The sequence below is a fragment of the Emydura macquarii genome, unplaced genomic scaffold, assembly GCF_026122565.2.
Source record: "Emydura macquarii macquarii isolate MOO-44397 ecotype Brisbane River unplaced genomic scaffold, CSIRO-AGI_Emac_v2 contig_1027, whole genome shotgun sequence".
NCBI lineage: Eukaryota > Metazoa > Chordata > Testudines > Chelidae > Emydura > Emydura macquarii.
In genome coordinates this window covers 6,782,255-6,803,296 of record NW_027131164.1, presented here as the reverse complement: position 1 = coordinate 6,803,296, position 21,042 = coordinate 6,782,255, and the positions used below count along the sequence as shown (strand labels likewise).

Sequence of the window (21,042 nt, the reverse complement as noted above, 5' to 3'; positions counted from 1 at the left end):
TATAACTATGCCACTTAGGGCTTGTCTACACTGGCGCTTATGCTGGCAAAACTTTTGTAACAGGGGTGTGAAAAAAACACCCCGCTGAGCGACATAAGTTTTGCCGGCCTTAGCACTAGTGTAGCCGACATAATAAAACCACCTAAATGAGGGGTGGTAGATATGTTGACAGGAGAGCTCCCCCGTCTGCCATAGCTTTGTCTAAACTAGCGCTTATGTCAGCAAAACTTAAGTTGCTCAGCAGGGTGCTTTTTCACATACCCGAGTGACAAAAGATTTGCCAGCATAAGCGTCAGTGTACATAAGCCCTTAGGGGTGTGAAAAATCACACCCTTGGGCCACGTAGTTATACTGGTAAGTTTATAACATAAGCCTGGCCTTAGTAAAACAAACATTTAATACACACAGAAAACATAAATAGTATAAAATATCTTGTACATTGTATTTGGAATACTATGAATAACTTTTAAACAAAAGCTGTTAGGCAATATATCTTCTGGTGTTCCTTATATAGATACTTCCACTTTACTTCTGTTACGTTTTTTTCAGACATAAGGTTCCAACATAACGTTCTACACACAAGGAAACACGATCCCTCTGATCTCCCCTCAGAGCTGATTTCTTAGTCTTGATGGTGTGGTCATGATATGTATAGCATATGTCATCAGACTCTTCAGAGCTTGAGAAGAATTGCAGCAACCCAGTCACTTCACACGCTGTCAGCAAACAAACTGTCTGGGGATCTTCACAGCTAACAGCATTCCAACTTTTGAGTTAATAGCTTAATGGTCCTCAGTTGCTGGTGAAGCAGAAATCTACAGCCTGTACCAAAGTGGTGCAGGTATTGGGATCAGCATATAAAATATTAATTCTTTGTTTCATGCTTCTGTACTATCCCCTCCTCTCCTCCCAGTGATGAGAGCTAGTGCTGCCTTCAGCCGCATTAACTACTATTCAGATTTCAGCTCAGAAATCTAATGATACCTGAGGAGAGCATGTTGCATAAAGCAATGGGACTTTTGCCATTGATTTCAATGGGAGTAGGATTGGGCTCATAATTTGCAATGTGCTTTGGGATGAAATACATTGTTAATATAAATACATGATTATTAACAATGAAAAGACAGGTATTTAAAAAAGAAAACATGGGAACTGTCCCAAACAATATTTTTCTTTTAGTGTGAGGATTTTATTGTATATTTTAAAAATCATAATTTTTTTTCAGTTGTTAAAATAACTATAAACACTACTGAACTGGCTAATGATTCTGAAGCTGCTTTTTAATTTTTTTTAACTTGTTTATTACAACTTTAATGAAAATCAGAAGGGGCCATAATTAGGGTTTGACTTTGAAAAGGGCAAATCTAATTATTGCAACATCCATTTAAGTAAGGTTTCAATGTTTTAATTTTAACATAGTGCCATATAGTGAATGAGGGTTTCAGCAATGTATTGTAGCAGCAGGATCTTTTGTGGATAACCTACACATAAAAGAAGCTGCTTTATAGAATCCTCAAGCTAAGATGCACTGTAATTCACATATTTATGCATGATAAAGCTAACCTGATATTTGCAATGGAAAACATTGCACAACCCATTGGGGTAAACACCTATATGGGCACCTGCTCATTAAAGTCAATGAGAGTTGAGGATGAACAAAGAATGTAGGGTTGGGTCCCATATGATATTTTACTATAACACCATTTGCAAGGAATAATTAAAGGCATTATTACAACCCCCTGTAAACCATTATTTTCGGGGGTTGTAATTTGCTCTTAATGTCTGCTATGCATTTTCTCAGCTCAGGAGCAAATATTATTTTTTCCTCCAGATTAATAATAATAATTTTGTTTGGCTGATATAGAAGTGCAAAACCAAGAAGTAGTTAACTCTTTCAGATACTTGGGGGCATTCAACAGCTCAAATGTGAAATGCTGCAGGTCTGACTTTAGTCCATGAAGTTAACAAATGAAAAAAATATATATCTAAAGTGCGCAAACCGGCAAATATTTTTTACTAGGCAGAGTGCTTACTTCAGTATTTCATTTAGTCAGTCTCCTCTGAGGGCTGTTGTTAAGTGACTGAGATTGGAATCAAGGCCCTGCCTCCTCACTGTCCTTCATCCCACCGGCGGGCTGTTCAAAGGCTTAGATCCAATAAGGCACTAAGGCACATATTTAACTTTAAGCATGGAGTTCTCCCATCGACTGTAAAGAGCCTGCAAAAGAGTTCAGAGTTAAGCATGTGCTAACGAGCCTTATCCAGTTCCCAATAAAGTCAATGGAATGAATTGAAGGACCTGATCCAACTTCTAGTGAAGTCATTGGAGACTCTTCCAGAGGTTTCAGTGGAAGTTGGATTGAGCCCCATTGGCTTCTTCAGTGGGAGCTTAATCTAGCCCAGCGGTTCCCAACATGTGGGTTGCAACCATTGGCAGATGGGATTGCGTCAATCCGTAGCATGTGGAAGATGCCATTTTGCTTTGCACAGCGTGATCTCACATGTACAGTGTGTGTGAGGTCATGATGCATGGAGAACACCATTTTGTAGAGCAAAATGGCATCCTCTGTGGGATGTGATCTCGCAAGTACCATGCATATGAGGTCATGTTGTGTGGAAGATACCATTTTACTCTTCAAAATGGTGTCCTCCATGCTGTCTGTCTGGGGTCTGGGAGGAAATAATTCATTAAAATGGAGTTGTGCCAGCAAAAAGTTTGAGAACTGCTGATCTAGCCCTAAGAGCTTTGCCAAATCAGGGTCCAAGAGAGCAGTTACTGGCTCCCACAAGTGCAAGGACCACAATTGTGGCAGGCTATTTTACAGCTGGAGCAAGCCAGGTGAAGCTCCTTTACCCAATGTGTGGGTGTAAGGACAATCTAGTGTGGTGAATATTGTAATGAACTGTTAGATCTTGGAGGTTTTAATTCATTCCACACTAAAACTTGGCAAAGCGCTCTCAGCCAGTCAGCATTTTCTCTTCCCAGGGTTTTATTTAAATACATTTGGTCATGTTCTCCTTTGAATGTAGCAAAAACAAAACAACTAAAACCAACCAAAAACTACTTTCAGTTAGTTTTGCCCTCTCCCCCTCCTGTTATGTCCTAATGGGAAAAAGGAAAAAAGGTCACTTTGATTTTTGTAGCTAGATAATATTTTGTTTGAACTGGCATTTAGTGCTACTTTTTTGTTTGTTGTTTTTAAAACAGTTGTCTATAAATCATCAAGCTAAAAAAAAAATTGCACATTGGTCTTAAAATTTTCCCTACCAGTGCAGTGGGTGTAATTCATTAAATGCTAATTCCAGTTCTGGCAGTGTTCCCTAGTTTGAAATATAAGGAATCTTTCTGAAGTCAAACTGAATGTATTAAATCCCTGACCCTGCATACTCATGCGCATGTTTAACTTTACACCTTGGGGATGGTCCATTGTGGTTGGGACCGAAGTGTGCTCACTGTAACCCAAAAGATTGCAATAACCGAAAGAATTTAGAGAAGAAGATTTTTCTCCCTTTTTTGTGTGCTGTTTGTTCCTTTCTGTATTTGACAGCACTGTTTCCCCTCCATAGTCAGGCTCTCTGAACCTGCCTCTGGATCTGCCAGCATGAACCCTTCTCACTGCATGAAGTTCCCTTGAAGCCAGTCGGGCTCCAGGTGCGGGGCTATATGGACTGAAATGAAGGATTGTGGCAAACCTAATGCGTGTGCTTAGCTTAACTTCAGTAAGACTAAGCACGTGCATAGGTGAAATCCTGGCCCTGCTGAAGTCTTTGGCAAAACTCCCATTGTCTTCAATGGGGCCAGGTTTTCACACGAAGGTTATGTCTACACTGCTCTGCAGTCTGGACTGTGGGGGTGTGAATAGCAGTGCACACCAAAGTGCTGTGCAGTAACTGCCCCGTGTGGATGCTGCGGGTGCAAATTAAAGGTTCCTGTTTCACATTAATTTGACCTGTTTGAAGAGGACTATGTTAATGCCAGCCGGGAACCTTTTACTTTGCAGCCACAGCTCCACATGGGGGAGTTACAGTGCAGCACTCTGGTGCATGCTGCTATTCACAGCCCTATAGTCCGAGCTGCGGGGCAGGGTAGACAAGCCCTTAGTGTCCATAGGATGTGACTTCATTCCTTTTCGCTGATGTTTTTATGGGCCTTTAAAAAAACATAGGAAAATGTGGTTGTAAAAGCAAAAGAATGGACTCCGGTTGTAATACCAACTGCCTTGAACTCTCTTTTGAATTTGCATAAGTTTCATTCTGTGTGCCTTTAAGGCCTTTAAGGTCTTTCTCCCATTGAAGGCAATGGCAAACTTTACATTGACTTCAAAGGGCGCAGCATGGAGCTCCAAATTTGGTAAGTTTAATATTTGGTATTTCTGTATGTGTATACCTATTAATATTGCCAGAATACTACCCGTTTGCATAGAATCTTTCCCTCGAATAGATAGAAAAAAGCACCATTACAATGTGTTTTGCCACTGTGCAGCATTCTCCTGCCTATTAAAATGTATTAATAGCTACTTCATTCTCCACACAAAGATGATAAATGATAACGATAAAGGAGCTGGTGCGATGTATTGCACCAATGTTTAGTAGTAGTATTTAATAAACTACTTGTTTGCAGGCAATTCTTTCTCTTTATTAGTTATTATTAGAGCTGGGATAATGTCTCAAAAATGTCTCTCTGAATATTCACTCAAATATAATGTTCATTTGCTTCATCTGTGTTCCGGTCCTTTCTGTGTTCACTTTCCGCAGATATTCTTCCAAAGACTTTTTTCTGGCTGAATGTTTGTGGAAACAGTGACATTTAAATGGACAGCAGGAATGTTCAAGGAAACCCATCTCTGTTTAGTGGGGTGACTGGACAGCTAGTATCTTCCTGAAGAGCTTGGCTGGGAGTTGGAGAATGGTGGCCTCAAAAATAGTAATGGTGAGTGGGTGCCCGAAAAATCTCTGATCCAAAAAGACTAGGAATTCCAGGGGTCTAGGCAGAGGTGAGTTTGGGTTTCATTTAGCTTTTGAACCCTGGGAAGTGATACATGGACTTTTATGGATCTAAATATATTTCAAAATTTGGGATCATTTGGATCTGAAATTTCACTCTACTTTTTCAATATGTTCTCTCTCTATGTGTGTGTGTGTGTGTGTGCATACACACACATGCATGAGTTTGAAGGATTTTAATGAACGAACCACAAAAAAAGCATAGTTGTGGCAATATTGCATGGCAAAAGAAGTAATTTCTCCAACAACCCAATCCCAAAATCATTTCAGACTTTACAGGCTAGAAACAACTAATCCCTTGAACTCCACCTGGAAACTTACTGGCAGCTAGTTCAGATTTCAGGACACTGTTTAATAATGTGCTTTCTGTGGCTGCATCTACGCTTGGAGTGTGGTACCCACTTTCCAGTACTATTGTAGACGAGGCTTAGCCAACATGTCAGAACAGGTTTCTCATCTGTCAAAGCAAGTTTTCATGACATGGTGTTGCTGAAAACACAGTTTGTGGCTGTATATTTGGAGGCCTCACTTCGCAGAACCAGGAGGAAAAACCCTTCCTATGAGGCACCTAGATGACTGTTTTTAATTCTAGAAACTTCTTCACAAGGAAGGTATTGTCAAACTGGTGAAATTTAAAGAAGAAGAAAAGAAATGGTTGAGGGTGGTGGAAAAAATTTCAGATTTAAAATGAGAAATCAGTTATGTGTAACTTATAGGTAGTTGTTTCAGAGGGTGGATGGGAGAGCAGATTAAAAATGTGAAAGATAAATTTCCAGGAGAAAAGAACAATTAGCAGGGTAACAGTTTTATAATTAGGAGTAACAGGATGAAAATACAAAAGGGAAAATTTGCACTGAATATCAGGAAAATCTTCCTGGCAGTGAGATGAATCATAATATTTATTCTCTACCTTCCTTTTGACCAAAAGCAAGATTTTTGGTTTTTTTTAAATAAGTAATTAAAGATCATAGAGTCTAAACATGGAAAAGATTAAACAGCTCATCTAGAGTGCAATTCATCCCGTGCAGAGGGTAATACTAGGGCTATGTATCATTTAAATCCTGTTTTGAGACCTCAAGTGGGTCTTAAATGTTACATAGGCCAATGCACAAGGGTAAATTTCACCCCTAGTTCATATCCTTTCCCTTTACATTAGGCCTGGGTTCTGGCAGGAGGGAGAATAATTTGTGCAGTCTCTTACCCTATCAGAAAATTCTGCTATCTGTCACACCAAATGCTAACTCCTAAAAACCATTTGCATCCTGGGTATGTGTGAATAATATTTCAAAGGTTGTACTATTGCTAGATATTTGTGAGATCCATAGAAATATTTTAAAAACCATTATATAAACCTTAGTAAGATTGATCACAACACGGTGTGTCAATTTTGGGGGTAAAAGCAGTGTTGTGCATAATAAGGCCCTGAAACTGCAGTGGGTGGAACTCTCTGCTTGCGTGGGGATTCATTTACATCGTTTTGTTCAATTGACTTCTGTAGGGCTCCTTGCAGGTTCAGGGGGTCCACCTGCATGGATTCAATTGCAGGGTGTGGGCCTAAAGGCCCAGTCCCATAACCCTTTGCACTCGTAGTTCCGTTAACTTTATGTCCAGCTTCTTTGGGGAAACAGGATGGACGGAGCACTGGATTCAGAGTCAGGAGACTTGAATTCTGTTTTCCACATCTACAGCTGACGTGCTGTGTGACCTTGGACAAGTCACTTAACCTCTCTGTGCTTTTGGTCTGCTTGTTTGTCTCATTTATTTAAATGATTAACTCTTTGTGGCTTAATTGCCTCTTACTATGTCCATGTACACTGCTGAGCAAAATGAGTCCCTAATCTCAGCTGGGACCTCTAGACAATATCAATAAATGATAATCAATTGGACTGCTCGTGTGAATAAGAATTTCCTGAAAAGATGTTACAGAATTTCCTGAATGGATGCTAGGCCCAGAATGAAATTCAGAACATCCATCTCATTCCAACATACTCTCCTCATTACAGAGTTCTTTCACCTCAAATAGTGTATCCTATTTTAAAATTGTGCTCCTGATAGGAGCTGAGCGTCATTAAAACTACCCGACAAATAAAACTATTGTCATAAAGTTAGTCTGCAGAGAGACATTTTTCCTTTATCACTGAACTGTGCTGATGTTGACCTGGACATAACAATGCACTTGGGTTCTTCTCATCTTCCTAAATCACTCTGTGAAGTTCAGTAATTGGGGCAAAGTAGCTGAAGGAAACTCTTGACATGATCCACTGTCTCAGGCAACTGAAAGGTGTCATTACTGCAGCATTGTAGTTACCGTTAAATTGGCAAGGATCACAGGTAGGCTTTAAATCAGACATATTCTTTTAATCTGTCTATTCCACTTAGTACTGGTTGATAGAAAATTACTATCTGAATGCTGAGCCTTTGAACAGAATACAAACGATGGAGCCATCAGAAATTGCGCAAGGTGTGAGTCTCATTAATTAGCATACTGCATGTTATCTCCAGGGTCTCTCTTCATGTTAGGAAGACTGTTAACAGTACACTTTTTGGATCATTACGTAAATGACATTCTGATAACTAGATAGTAGTATATCACACTCCTGGCTGTTTAAAGTTCATGTGAAAGCAATTAAAATAATGGACTACAGTCACAAGGTACTGCCTATGCCTCTAGATCTGGTATCATTCAGGCTAGACATATGCCTTTCACTGCCATCTAGCCATATACCCTAGAACTGCCAACATCCTCAAAGAGAAAACTAGTAGATGCAATCTGCGTAAGTGCATACTTTTAAAATCATTTGCATAGATTCTGCAGTCCTTATATATATATATAAAACCTCCCGATGACTTCAATATGTGTTTTGCCTGAATAAGGAACACAGGATACAACTAAAAATGAAATATAAAGATTTGATCCCAAAGTTTATTTAGTAAAAGGTCTCCTTGGAGATTGGATTTAATGCATTTCAGGAGAAATGTAGTGGCGTAGTTGTATTATTTGCTTATTACAACAATGCAGTATACTGGATAAAGAATGCCATTGCCAATTAAATGGATAAAATAGTTTATGACTGAGCAAATAATTTTGTTGATGGATTTACCCTCTTTTTCTGCTTACAAGATGTCTATAAAGAAAGAGCAATTTCTTCAAATGTTCTTACTATTCACATTTGACTTTGTTTTACAAGTTTCCCCTGTGCATTCATTGCATGTGAACGTTTTACTATGAATATTCAATATTTGATCTACAAAATTTGAGCTATGTTGGTTACTTGTGATTAGTCACATCAATTCCACATATTGTTTCTGTTCCTTGATTGGAGGGTTTAAGTGAGATGTAATTGGTACATTGGCCTTCTGCATAAGGATAAATTTTACTTTTTTCATATTTGTTTTAGGGTGTGTCTAAATTGCAGTCTGAGTTATAAACATATCTGTGCTAGCATGGCTAAAGTCTGGTCTACACTACAAAGTTAGGTTGACAAAGGCAACTTACGTCAATCTGTTTGTGCACGTGTCTACACTCAGATTTCTCTCCTGCTGATGTAAGCGCATGGTTACAGTGACGCAGTTAGAATCACCTACTGAGGTCAATACAGTATGAGTGTAGACACTGCGTGACCTGTATTGACCCTAACAGACCACCAGCAGCTGTCCCACAATGCCCCATCCCTTATGACAGTGATCACTCTGGTTACAGTTCTAAACTCCACTGCCCAGAAGTCACAGAAACATAACCCCCTGTCAGGAAGAGTCATTTCAAAGTCACCTGGGAGGTTTTAATGGGGCTGCTGGAGCAAACCTTGTAGTTCTCCCTTGTGTGTGCTACCTGACTGACCACGGCAACTCCATGCACTAGATGTGCTGTTGGTTGGATTAGACAGGGGTAAGAATAAAAGTGTAGCTGCAGTGGTGCGGGCTTCAGCAACATGAGGAGGGACCTAGAACCCCAGGAATGCTTGTAAAGTCTGTGCTGAGGCCTTCACTGCTGCATCTATACTGCTATTTTTAGCCAGGTTTGCGCAGTTAAAGCTAGCACTGGTATACCTAGCCATGCTTCAGTGATACTTCAGATTGCAGTGTAGACATACCCTTAGTGAAAAGTCAAACATTGCTTATTCTCTTTTATTTCCCCAGATCCAAACGCCCCCAAATATGGGTGAAGTTTCATTCCTAATCTGAACTTGGTGGCAAAGGTCAAGATTCTAAAAGGTATTTAGATGCATAAAGATCTAGGTGCTTTAAGAAATTCCTACTGGGTGCCTGCCTGCATTTTTAGGTGCCTAAATGTCTTTAGAAATCTGGCCTTTGAGTGGTTTTGGTGCCAAGTTTGAATCCCTGTACTGGACAGATGTTCAGCATTTCTGAAAATCAGGCCCCTTTAAGATTTTTCATATCGGGAACCAAAAAAACCGTAACTCCTCAAATTACTAGTCACTTCTGAAAAACTTGTCCTTGGGCGTATTTACACTCTTTTAGTTAGCTTAGCGGGTTAGGATCCGATCCTGCTCCCACTGAAGTTAGTGGGATATTGCTCTTGACTTCCATGGTAGCACAATCTGTCCCATTGTTAGTTCTGCTTGTTCAAGTCAGCAGAAAAGTCCTTGAAGTTTGAAGATCTCTTCTCAGCTCTGGAGAGATGTGTGAGGAGCCTACACATACACACAATAGCTGCAGACTAATTGACCACAAGATAAAATACTAAAAATCAATAGGTACTTGCTGTGCTAAAGAAATACAGAAACAAAACACAGTGATATCAATCCAACCATAAATCAATTTAATCTTTAGCATGGAAGTGCTTTCTTTTCTTTACCTGTTTGTGATTGACAGGACAATTAATGCTTTAAAAAAAAAAGTCTCACCATAGTGGTTGTGGCAAAAACAAATATGCCATTAAAGCAGCATGACACCTTTTAAGCACTAGATTGTGTCTGTAAGGCATAGCCCTGTCTTGTATGTGTTGCAGATCCACATTATCCTAGAGCAGGGGTGGGCAATAATTTTTTCAGAGGGGCTGCTCCACGAACTTTGGTAAGTCGTTGCGGGTCTAGTCCATTTCCAGCTTCTAGTCACATGACCAGAAGCAGGAAGTTCGGGAAGTGACCAGCTGAGAAATTAAGATGCCCGATGCTCCAGTTACCTTGGCAACTGGCACGTCAGGCAGCTTAGTGATTCTCGGCCGGTTGCTTCCCGAACTTTCTGCTTCCGGCCACGTGACTGTAAGCCGGAAGTTCAGGTAGCAACTGGCTGAAAGCTGCCTGACGCTCCAGGTTGGCTTAAGCAGAGTGCTGGCAGCAGAAGCAACAGATTGGGTGGGCCTGCTTTCAAAGTGGGTGGGCCATGGCCCACTCAGGCCCACCTGTAGATACACCCCTGCATGGTGGACCACACAGAAATGTTAGATGGGCTGTATTTTGCCCACCTCTGAGGGAGCACCAGAGTCATTCTGGAGCTCACAGAAGCAGGAATTCCTCAGTGTTGGGAGCAGTGGAAACTGCAACATCCTTTTAAGGCATGCGATCTACTCCCCTAAGTGTGGACAGGGTGAAGCCTATCTTCCACACTTCTTTGCTCCCTTTTGGACATAGAGGAATTCATGGGAAGCATCTCTGAAACAGTTATGAGGTCCCCAGACTGCAAAAGCTGTAATACTGGCCCTTATGAAGGCCATGTGGTGTGGAGGGAGAAGACCCCGTACACTCCCACAGAGTATAAGTGCTAGCCAGAGTTTATCATTAAACTAGAAACAATTAGGTTCCAATGTTTTCTCGTGCTGCCTACAGCAGCACACCTAATTATTCATTTCTTGTTCAAGTGCACTTGAATATATGTATAGGTTTTTTTTATGGTCAGAGTTGTTTTGTCCTTGGTCTTAACCTTTGGAACTTTTTTCAGTAAGTTGCTGGCAGTATCTCAGAAAGTAACTTTGCTCCATGCAGTCTGCGTGATGTGTTTTTCTGTTTGTACAGCACCTTGCACAAGGGGGCCCTGGTCCATGACTGGGGCTTCTTGATGCTATGGTAATACAAATAATAAATAGCAATAATTTAATACATGCCATGAAAGAAGTCTGCCCTGACTTCTTGAAACTTTCTTGTGCAATCTGGGCCTAACTCAAAGTCCACTGTTATCTAAGGAAGGGCTTCAGTGAGCTCTGGATCAGGGCCTTTATAAGCAGAAATCAGTTTCCCTGTATACTGTGCATTAATATCTGTTATTAACCTCTTAAAACAAAGTGGCAAATGCTTGCTCACTAGAATTATTCAAATGGAGGCATCATTATAAATATGATCTGCATAATCATTAAGGAGTTATATGCTGCAAGTTCAAAAAATTCTTTCCTTAGTTACAATGACTATAAGACTGCAGTGAGCAAAATTTTCATCTTATTTCTTTAGTATACTGAGTTATCACAAATTTAATTTACATTTTTTCTTGATCAGCATAAAAATAAATGGATTTGACCAGGTATTAAGACATGTTCAGGCCCAATGGCCCATTGAAGTCAATGGCAAAACTCCTGTTGCTATCCAGAGAGCTAATATTTGGCCCAGTATTTCCATTGAATTGGCATTGAAGCTAAGATGTTAAGGTCAGAGCACTAAGGTATCACTTAAACAAAGCTAAATATTACCCACTAGAGATTAATAAACAAATAAAGCCTATTTGAATTGACATCGATGTAAATCCAGAGTCACTCCTGAGACTTCAGATAAGGTATTCTGGATTTATACTGGTGTGAAAGCAGAATTTGCCTCAGGACCATGAATGAAGTGGAAAACCATTTAAGGGTTGGATTCTGACTCTTATTCCATGAATGGAGCAAGGTGCTTCTCAGTCTACAGGTGTCAGAATCAGGCCTACAAGGCCGCAAAGGCATGTGACTTTGGAAAACACTCAGTGAGCATAACTCCTGTTATCAATTTATTATCTAGAAAGTTTCCTTTTTGTAGGTGTATGCAAGACTGTAGTTATGATCTCAATGGAGTAGATAAATCATGTAAGCTCTCTGCACCGTGGTTTCTCATCTATAAAATGGAGATAATAGTACTTCCTTTTCCGTCTTGTCTAATTAGTCTTTGGCTTGAACAGTTTACAGTCTGTCTCTTACTATGCTCAGTGCCTTAGCACAATGGGGCACTGATCTTGATTGCGCAGTAGTTCATCCAATTACTAAAAATACACATCAATGTAGTTTTTAATTTTAAAAGAAGTCATTTAAAGGGCTTTGTAATATTATCAACAAATGAAAAGCTATTTTCCCACTGAAGAATGGCAGTTTCCTCAGTTCCAATACAAGAGCTGATTGAGGTGTGTGATGAACAAAATGCATAAACAAAACTCCCTCTGGCTACACATCTTCTATTGTAGAATTAAAACTACTAGTGTGTTTGGGTAATTAACAAGTACTGGGCTTGATCCCACAATCCTTATAGGAGTGAGTAGTCCTTACTCACGCAAATAGTCTTGCTGGTTTCCCTTTGGTTCTGATGGCACCAGTCACATGAATTAGGAATAGTTAGACTACATCTACACTACAGTACTTTAAGCAGCATGCAGCTGCGCTGCTGTAGGCTTGTGGTGGAGATGATCTAAATGGATGAGAGCGCTTCCATTGGCTTAATAACTCCTGCCTCCATAAGAGGTGGTAGTTACGTTGGTGGGAGAAGCTCACCTGCTGACATAGCGCTGTCTACACTGTTTCCTAGATTGGGATAATTTATTTGACTCAGGGTGTGGATTACTCACACCGCTGAGCGACATAAATTATACTGAAGTAACCTGCAGTGTAGACAAGGTCTTTTGCATAAGGATTTTAGCATTGGATCTTCTGTTTCTACTGGTGTGGAAAAGTTTCTACTGCTGTAGAAAATTAAAGAAAATGTGAGAAAAGGTAGAACAGAGTTGTGTAGCTCTCTACTGATGCTTTTGACAGCCCTGAACAAAATGTATGTGGAGGGGATGGAGGCGAGAAGAGCAAGAGATTAATGACTCTGAAAATACTTCGTAACCTCAGCATACAGAGAGCTGTAGATAGGTGTTTAAAAAAAACCCAGACAACAAAGCCACACATTGGAGCATTCCCTGAAAGGTCTGCCCACCCTGAGCTGTGTACATTTTATTTTCTTCTTTCCTAACTCTCCAGCAAATAATAAAAGCATCAAAGTGATAAATATGTACTCAAACAGAAGTGCAAGAATGGCTTAACTTCGTGTCAACTAGGGGAAATTGATGCTGCTCTGAGCAGCAGGAGCTTCTCTGACACACATTAAATTAAATCGTTGTCTCTACTGATACTATAAAAAGTAAACATGGGGCCAGACCCTCAGCTGGTGTAAATCACAGGAGCTCCATTAAAAAGTCAATGGAGCTGAACTGATTTACACCAGTGGAGAATCTGGCCAACAGTCTGGTCTGGTCCATGATTGGTTTTATGTAAGACTTTACTTTTGTTTTTATGTAGTGGTTCTTACCCCCCACAAACTCTTTCAGCTGGGGAAATTTAAAAAATGAACAAGGTGAGAAGTTCAAAAATTTGGGGCAGTGGGGTGGAGGAGAGGCTGTTCTCCTTCTAAGCTTCCTATGGCTGCCTGTGCTAAGAAGTTGGAGTGGGAGCTGAAAGAAACTTTTACAGTCTGGAGTGAAGCTATTTTGCTTCTGTTTTTTTTTTTTTTCTCTCAATCTCTTTCTCTATCCTGGAATGCTCTAGGTCTCCATCCACCAGATGAGATTGTATTTCCAGTCGCCTCTTCTCCCTGTCTGGCCTCCGCCTTCCCTTTACTTTTGGAGTTCCCTCTCTGTCTCCCTTTGTTGCTTCCTCTTCATCTCTGTCCTCATGTTATCCTCCATCTTGACACACTCATCTGCCATTGCTCCCCTTCCTCCTGGGCACCCTTGTTTCTCCTTTCCCCCCGGTGAGAGTCCCCTGCTCTCTTGCTACCATCTACTGCTCCCTTTCCTTTCTCTGATGCACAGTGGCTGGAGAAGGGGGAAAGTCTCTCAAGCTGCTCCTCTTCCCTTGTCCTGCCAGTGGCTGGCCTCCTTAGTTTGAGCGCTAAACCCAGCTCACAGTGGAATCCCCTCCCTGCAGGCTGTATACCTGTAAACCTTATGGGAGAGGGACTCTGAAGCTGTTGCCCTGTCCTATTCCTGCATGCTGCGGTGGTAGAACCTCAGTTTTAGTGCAGCAAGTTTAGCTTCCTCTATGCCTCATGCAGAGCCACTGCCCTGAGTGCCAGTAAGTGCTGCTGGGAGCTGTGGACTAGAACTGATTCCCTCCATCAGAGCTGCACCTTACAGAGTGAAAAGTTGAGCCCCTGTTCAGCTGCAGGGCAGGATTTTCCCATTTGAGAAGAGTGAATTTTGGGGAGTAAGGGAAATCATCTCAACTCCCATGAGAGCAGAATTGGTGTGGAGCCCTGTCTATGTCAGGTGTAGCAGTGACTAGCTCTGGATTAGACAAGCAGAATCCAGAGATACTTAAGAAAGGGGATTGTAACCCACATACACAGTTGTTGCACGTGACCCATGGAACTGTGGTTGGTGGTGATGGGGAAATGGGATTCACCATATACTTAATGCTCGCATGACATTCAGCTCTCTAAATTCCATCCAAACCTCAGCCTGGGTGTCTCCAAAATGGACCTGGGAATTTGCTCTGTCTCATGGAATCCTCTCCCCAAGTCATTTCTCTCTTTTAAATTCAGTTGCAGGGAGATCTGGATGGCTCAGGGGAATTAATCTTGGTTTAAATAAGTAAATTGGAACCCTTGATTTAAATTATTGATTGAATCTTGTTTTGCATTTATACTTTATTTTTCTAAAGAAAGGATGATTTTTCATTGGGTGGTAACAATTAAAACATGTAGATTTGTAACTAAAAGTAGCTTTTACACTAAATTTGGTACTTCTTTGCTAACTTCTTTGCGAAGGATACATTATATCTACACACCTCTATTAAACAATTATGTAGCTGAACATATATTTATTTAGATTTCTAAATTGTACTATTTTTTGTTTTTCTAAGTTTGTTTGGGTTTTTTTTTGTTTTTGTTTAGTTTTTCTAAGTTGTACTTTTGTTTTTTAATGTTAGACAATGGTGAATGACACATTACTTATTTACTCGATTTTTTTTTTTTTTTTTACTTGTGAGTTGTCTCAAACTGCACTTGGATGGAAATTAGAATTAAATTAAAACTTTTTATTAAATAAAACTACCTTAAATATGGTAGATACATAAGAACATGTTTTCATTAATTTTATTAATTTATTTTTTATTTAAATTAATTGATTTATTAAATAAAGGGAGTAGGTGAATTGAACTGATTGTTTCTGATCACCATGTCATTCAAGATTTTAGAAGTAGTAGATTTCATCCTCTCACAACTCTCACACACCCTGGGGGTGCGGGGCCCAGGGCAAATCATACTGTGTGGGTTCCCTGCCTGGCTCCCGCCTGGTCTCTGCTCCCAGCTGGGAGGTGGGCTGCAGCTGTCTGTCCCCTGGAGGGTTCTGACAGAAAGCTGGGACGCTGGTGGCAGCCGCTCACCTCCTGCCCTGTCTGGCACGGGGCCCCCCCAAAGTGCAGGGCTTTGGGCAGTCGCCCCAGTTCCCTCCACCCTAAAGACAGCTCTGACTAGACTGGAAGAGGAAAACAAGTTTTCCTGCTTTTTCAACTCTGAATCAATTTCTCAACTTTAAATGAACTAGTTATGGAACTTTAAAACTTTGGCAGCAAATATGCACTGCTTGAATATTTGTATTTAATTTAAATGAGTTTACTAGATTATAATCAATTTTAGGCCTTAATACAGGTTATCATTTTAAATTTAGTTTTAAATAAGTTTATTTTTTTTTAAGTTGTATTAATTTTAAATATCTGATTTTTTTTTTTTTTTTTTTTAAATAATCAGTTTGTATCTATCCTGATCCAGATTAGCTGGTAATAATTGAAGATTGTCAGGGTGTGGCCGCATGGGGGATTTAGTTCACACCACCTCAAATTAGTGCTTATTGAAAATACCTGCATACACACACTGCAAAATTCTTTGGCCTGGTCTACAGTAGGAAATTAGGTCGGTATAATTACGTTGCCAAGAGTGCGAAAAATCCACAGCCTCGGATGATGCACTTAAACTGACCTAACCCCTGGTGTAGACAGCACTAGGTGGACCATTGATCTATCTACCTCCCCGAGAAGCAGTAGCTTACCTACATTGATGAGAGAACCCCTACCATTGGCATAGATAGCGACTTCCCTGAAGCACTACAAGCTCTTAAAGCATACTTACTCCTGCTTTACTGTGAATTCTGACCTTCATTTTCAAAGTGGAATTCAGCTTGTGCAGTTTTCTGTTCCTGTGCATACAATGCTTTTGTGCACTACTTTGGCAGTCCTCCAACTGCTATTGCACACTGCTCTGCAGATGCCTATGACCAACCTGTCTGTCTACCTCTGTGTCCTCCACTGCTCAGGGGTCAAATTGACTGGATACCTCCTCTCCTATTTAAAAACTGGCGTGAGGCTTGGATTGGCCTATTTTCTCCTGGATTTGACGAAATCAGCATTGCAGTGATATTATTCCAGCAGTGTCTCACCATGCCTTGTGCCACTTGGAGATGTACAGAGATCCTTGGTACCATCCCTTCTCCTCAGACAGCAAGGTCTTGCAACCAGCTACCACAAATTAGTGATTGTCTGAGATTGTTAGTAATCCTTGATTTGAGCTGTATTGAATGAGTCCCATGGTCTGGGAGCAGTGCTCAGGGAATAAAGGCCCATATCATAATAACGCCTCACCCCTCAAAATTGGTAATAATTAACAACTTTGCAGCAGTCTCAAGGGAGAGACAAAGGAGTGAATGGCATGAAAACTGGACCATTAAAAAAAACCCAAACAATTCAGTTAGAAGACATAATCTGCATAATAATAAATTCAGCACACTGACATATGAGAGGTAGAATACCTCCTCTCTAGTGGCATTTAAAATTCATTGCCATCCTAATTAAATTGAAGTAAAATAAATTGACATACAGGAAACAAACATCTAAGTATCCTAGATCATGAGCTCAGAGAGATTTGTACTGTCACAGAGATCAGAAGTCATATATTCACATGGAAACCATGCTTAATTTGTGCCAGGGTTTGCCAGAACTGAGCCCTGGCACCTCTAGGCTTGGCAGTTCATAGCCCTGGCACCACTGGGCTTGCTGCATCAGTTATGAAAATAAAATAAATTGCTTGAACCCCAACACTTCTTTCATTACAAATTAAATATTGCATGGAAAGTATCAGGCCAGCCAATTTTGACTCCAAAGCAAAGGCTTATCACGAACAAAGAAAGCCAAGGGTAATGTCTGTTGACTTTTTCAGGAGACATTTTATATGGTATGACATCATGTGCCTTTTGTATCCAGTCAGGCCTGAATAATACATTTCTGATGAAGGTATGTAAATATTAAAATGACCATAACTTGTGTCTACCTACAGGTATCCCCTTTTACTTGCCTGAGACAAAATATTTCTGGAAGTGCCATCTCTGGAAGCTGCTATTTCCAGAAATGACATTTCATCGCCAGTTTATCGGCATAACCAGAGCATTTGTAGACATGCTGTGGCAGAGTAGGAGGTGCTTTTGGAACTGATAAAGATCTTAAGGAAGAACTTTGCATCACTACAGGTGAGTAGCAAGGCAGGTAGCAAAATACCTATAGTGGAATCTTCATGAATGTAGATATCCAAATGTGTGCAAGAGCAGGAAAGGCAAATGAAGAAAGTCTGTTTAAAACAGACTCTTGAAATGTTTTCAGCCAAAGAGTGACAGGAATGTAGAATGCCCTTCTAGGGAAGGGTGTAGATTAAGATGTGTTGGCATCATGTAAGAAATAATAGCGTGCCACCTTGGAGCAAATAATATCAACAAGAATGAGATAGTAAGGCCCACATTTTCAGCTTGTTTAAATTGATGCAGCTCCCTTGATTTCAAAACTCATTAACTCCTGCTCAAGATCTGGCCCTAAATGCTTAATCGTCTGAGTATATTTTCCCTTTATTCCCAACATTTCTAAGTTCATTGTAATTTTCAGAATGAATGTTAATTTAAATATGATATTACTAGAGAATAAGAGTAATAATAAAAGAAGAAGAAAAAAAGATTAATGCTGAACCAGAATCTATTTTATTCAAGTTTGCTAAGTCTGATTTAATAAGTAATCAGACTAATTAAAGTTAACTTTAGTAGAAATGTTAAAAAATGTATTTATTTTTTCGTTCATTTTTTATTTTTCAATTTAGTATTTCACAGTAAATGGAGATTGAAAAATAATTGCAGCAAGAGCAAAACTGAATTAAATTGTCTAATAATATCTTATATTCTTTTAGGTGCAATGTAATCTTATGGGTTAGTGCCTTGGAAGCCAGCAACAGAACTACTGTGTTCAAAATGGTTTATGGTGAGTTTTTCCATAGACCTGGGAAAGATGAGGAACTTATCCACTTGAATGTGGGTGGCTTTAAGCAAACAGTTGATCAAAATACTTTGCTTCGATTTCCCCATACCAGACTTGGAAAACTGCTCAGATGCCATTCTGAAGAGGCTATCCTGGAACTGTGTGATGATTACAGTGTTGCAGACAAGGAATATTACTTTGATAGGAATCCTTCTTTGTTTCGATATGTTTTGAATTTTTACTATACAGGTAAACTGCACGTCATGGAGGAACTTTGTGTCTTCTCCTTCTGCCAGGAAATAGAGTACTGGGGGATCAACGAGCTGTTTATTGATTCTTGCTGTAGCAATAGGTATCAAGAAAGGAAAGAAGAAGGTCAAGATAAGGACTGGGATCAGAAAAGCAATGACAGAAGTATAGACTCTTCCAATGAAGAATCATCCATGTTTGATAAAGAGCTGGAGAAATTTGATAAACTATGGCTTGGTGAAATACGAAAGAAAGTATGGATCAGAATGGAAAACCCTGGGTACAGCTTATCAGCCAAGCTAATTGCAATTTCTTCCTTGAGTGTAGTGCTAGCATCAATTGTGGCCATGTGTATCCATAGCATGCCAGAGTTCCAAAGGTGGGATGCCAATGACCGAGAGATTGAAGACCCTGTTTTGGAAGCAGTGGAGATAGCGTGCATCGTCTGGTTCACCGCTGAGTTAGTGATAAGGCTCGTTGCTGCTCCAAGTCAAAAGAAGTTCTGGAAAAACCCTCTGAACATCATTGATTTTGTCTCTATTATTCCATTTTATGCCACGTTGGCTGTGGACACAAAGGAAGAAGAAAGCGAAGACATTGAGAATATGGGGAAAGTGGTTCAGATCCTACGGCTAATGAGGATATTTCGCATCCTGAAACTGGCAAGGCACTCTGTAGGACTGCGGTCTTTAGGTGCCACTTTGAGACATAGTTACCATGAAGTTGGACTTTTGCTTTTGTTTCTTTCTGTTGGGATTTCTATATTTTCAGTTTTGGTCTACTCAGTGGAAAAAGACGATGACACATCAGAACTGCACAGCATCCCGGTCTGCTGGTGGTGGGCAACTATCAGCATGACCACTGTCGGCTATGGAGACACTTTCCCAGTTACACTACCAGGAAAATTCATTGGTAGCATTTGTATAATCTGTGGAATATTAGTGGTGGCCCTTCCAATCACTATAATTTTCAACAAGTTTTCTAAATACTATCAAAAGCAAAAGGATATTGATGTAGACCAATCCAATAATGATCACAAAGAGAAATGTAATGAGCTACCTTATTATAACATTAGGGATATTTATGCAAAAAGGATGAACTCCTTCATTTCTAGCCTTTCTTCAGTAGGAATTGTAGCCAGCGATCAAGATTCAACAGATGCCTCCAGCATTCAAGATATTGAGGATGTTTATAACACAACATCTGTAAAGAATGGTACAGGAAAATGAGTTGAATCACTTTCTCTTTCCTTTATTTCTGTTTTCAGATATTTGGTTAATGCAGATTTATAAACTCCAGTGAATTTAAGAGCACTTAATTCTCAGGGTACTTAACTCTCAGCCATATTTAGACATTCTTTGCTCTTATTTTGTTACACAAGCTTTATTGTTTAGATGAGGCTTAAAAATATACCTCATATGGCAATTTAGTTTTCACATGACTAGTGCTATGCATTTTGGGAGTGTTGGGATGGAAAAAGCTGAAAAATGACATAAATTAAATGCAAGTCTAATGTTTGTTGCTGCAGCAGTCTCATTTATACAGAATGTTTTTTTGTAATTTACTGCTGTTTAGGCAACTGCAGATTACTAATATGTACAAAATATAGCACAATTAAGTGAAGTTTCTACATGCAAGTACACTTGCCCCCCCTCCCCCCCCCCCAAAAAAAAAAAAAAAAAAAAAAAGCCCCATTAAAATACATGTAAAACTATGTTCACTAAATAGACCAGGAGATTAGGAACCTAATAAACTTCCTCATGCAGGATGGGGAATTTTTTGGTACATTATGTTATTACTCCATGGCAGCATAATATTTATAAATTTCCTTCCAAAATCAGAATACATCTTAGATTTTAAAAAATAAATTATATACACTGAGCATATTTTTCTATTCCTTGTATAGTCTGTAACACCTGTATAAAGGCAGTGGAAAATGGCGGTAAAACACTATGCAGGAGATCCTGTGTGCACCTCTAAAAGGTCCAGCACAAAATTTATAGCCTGGGGTGGTGGGATAGGGTGCCTGTGATGTGGTCTTCAGACTCCACATTAAGGCTGAGACAGAACAAGGGCTGAAGCAGTACTGGACCTGGAAAGCCCTGCTCTTTTGGCATGGTTGAGCACAGTCCTTTCCCCCAAGAGCAGCATAAAGGAAGCTGTGGGCAAGGGTGTGGGAGGAGAAAAGAGAAGTATTTTCTGGAGGAATACTTCATGTTTATTATTAATTTGGGGCCGAATCCTGAGGCCTATAGTCTTGACTCAGGCAGAAAGCTTATTGAAGTAGTGGGAATTTTGTCTATGGATGAAATAAAAACTGAAGACTAGATCTTATT

General features: G+C 39.9%; 1 protein-coding gene across 1 annotated transcript; it reads left to right on the top strand.

The window, feature by feature from the left end:
* The first annotated feature begins 9,204 nt into the window (after window positions 1–9,204).
* On the top strand, window positions 9,205–20,223 carry KCNS3 (potassium voltage-gated channel modifier subfamily S member 3). Its single transcript, XM_067544868.1, has 3 exons — window positions 9,205–9,216; window positions 17,499–17,688; window positions 18,390–20,223. Exon 3 carries the CDS (start codon window positions 18,451–18,453, stop codon window positions 19,933–19,935), a length of 1,485 nt encoding a protein of 494 aa, XP_067400969.1. The 5' UTR covers window positions 9,205–9,216; window positions 17,499–17,688; window positions 18,390–18,450; the 3' UTR covers window positions 19,936–20,223.
* Window positions 20,224–21,042: the final 819 nt, after the last annotated feature.

What these genes read in the sequence shown, in the direction of transcription:
- KCNS3 (XM_067544868.1), top strand. Translation starts at nt 18,451, where the DNA reads ATGGTTTATGGTGAGTTTTTCCATAGACCTGGGAAAGATGAGGAACTT.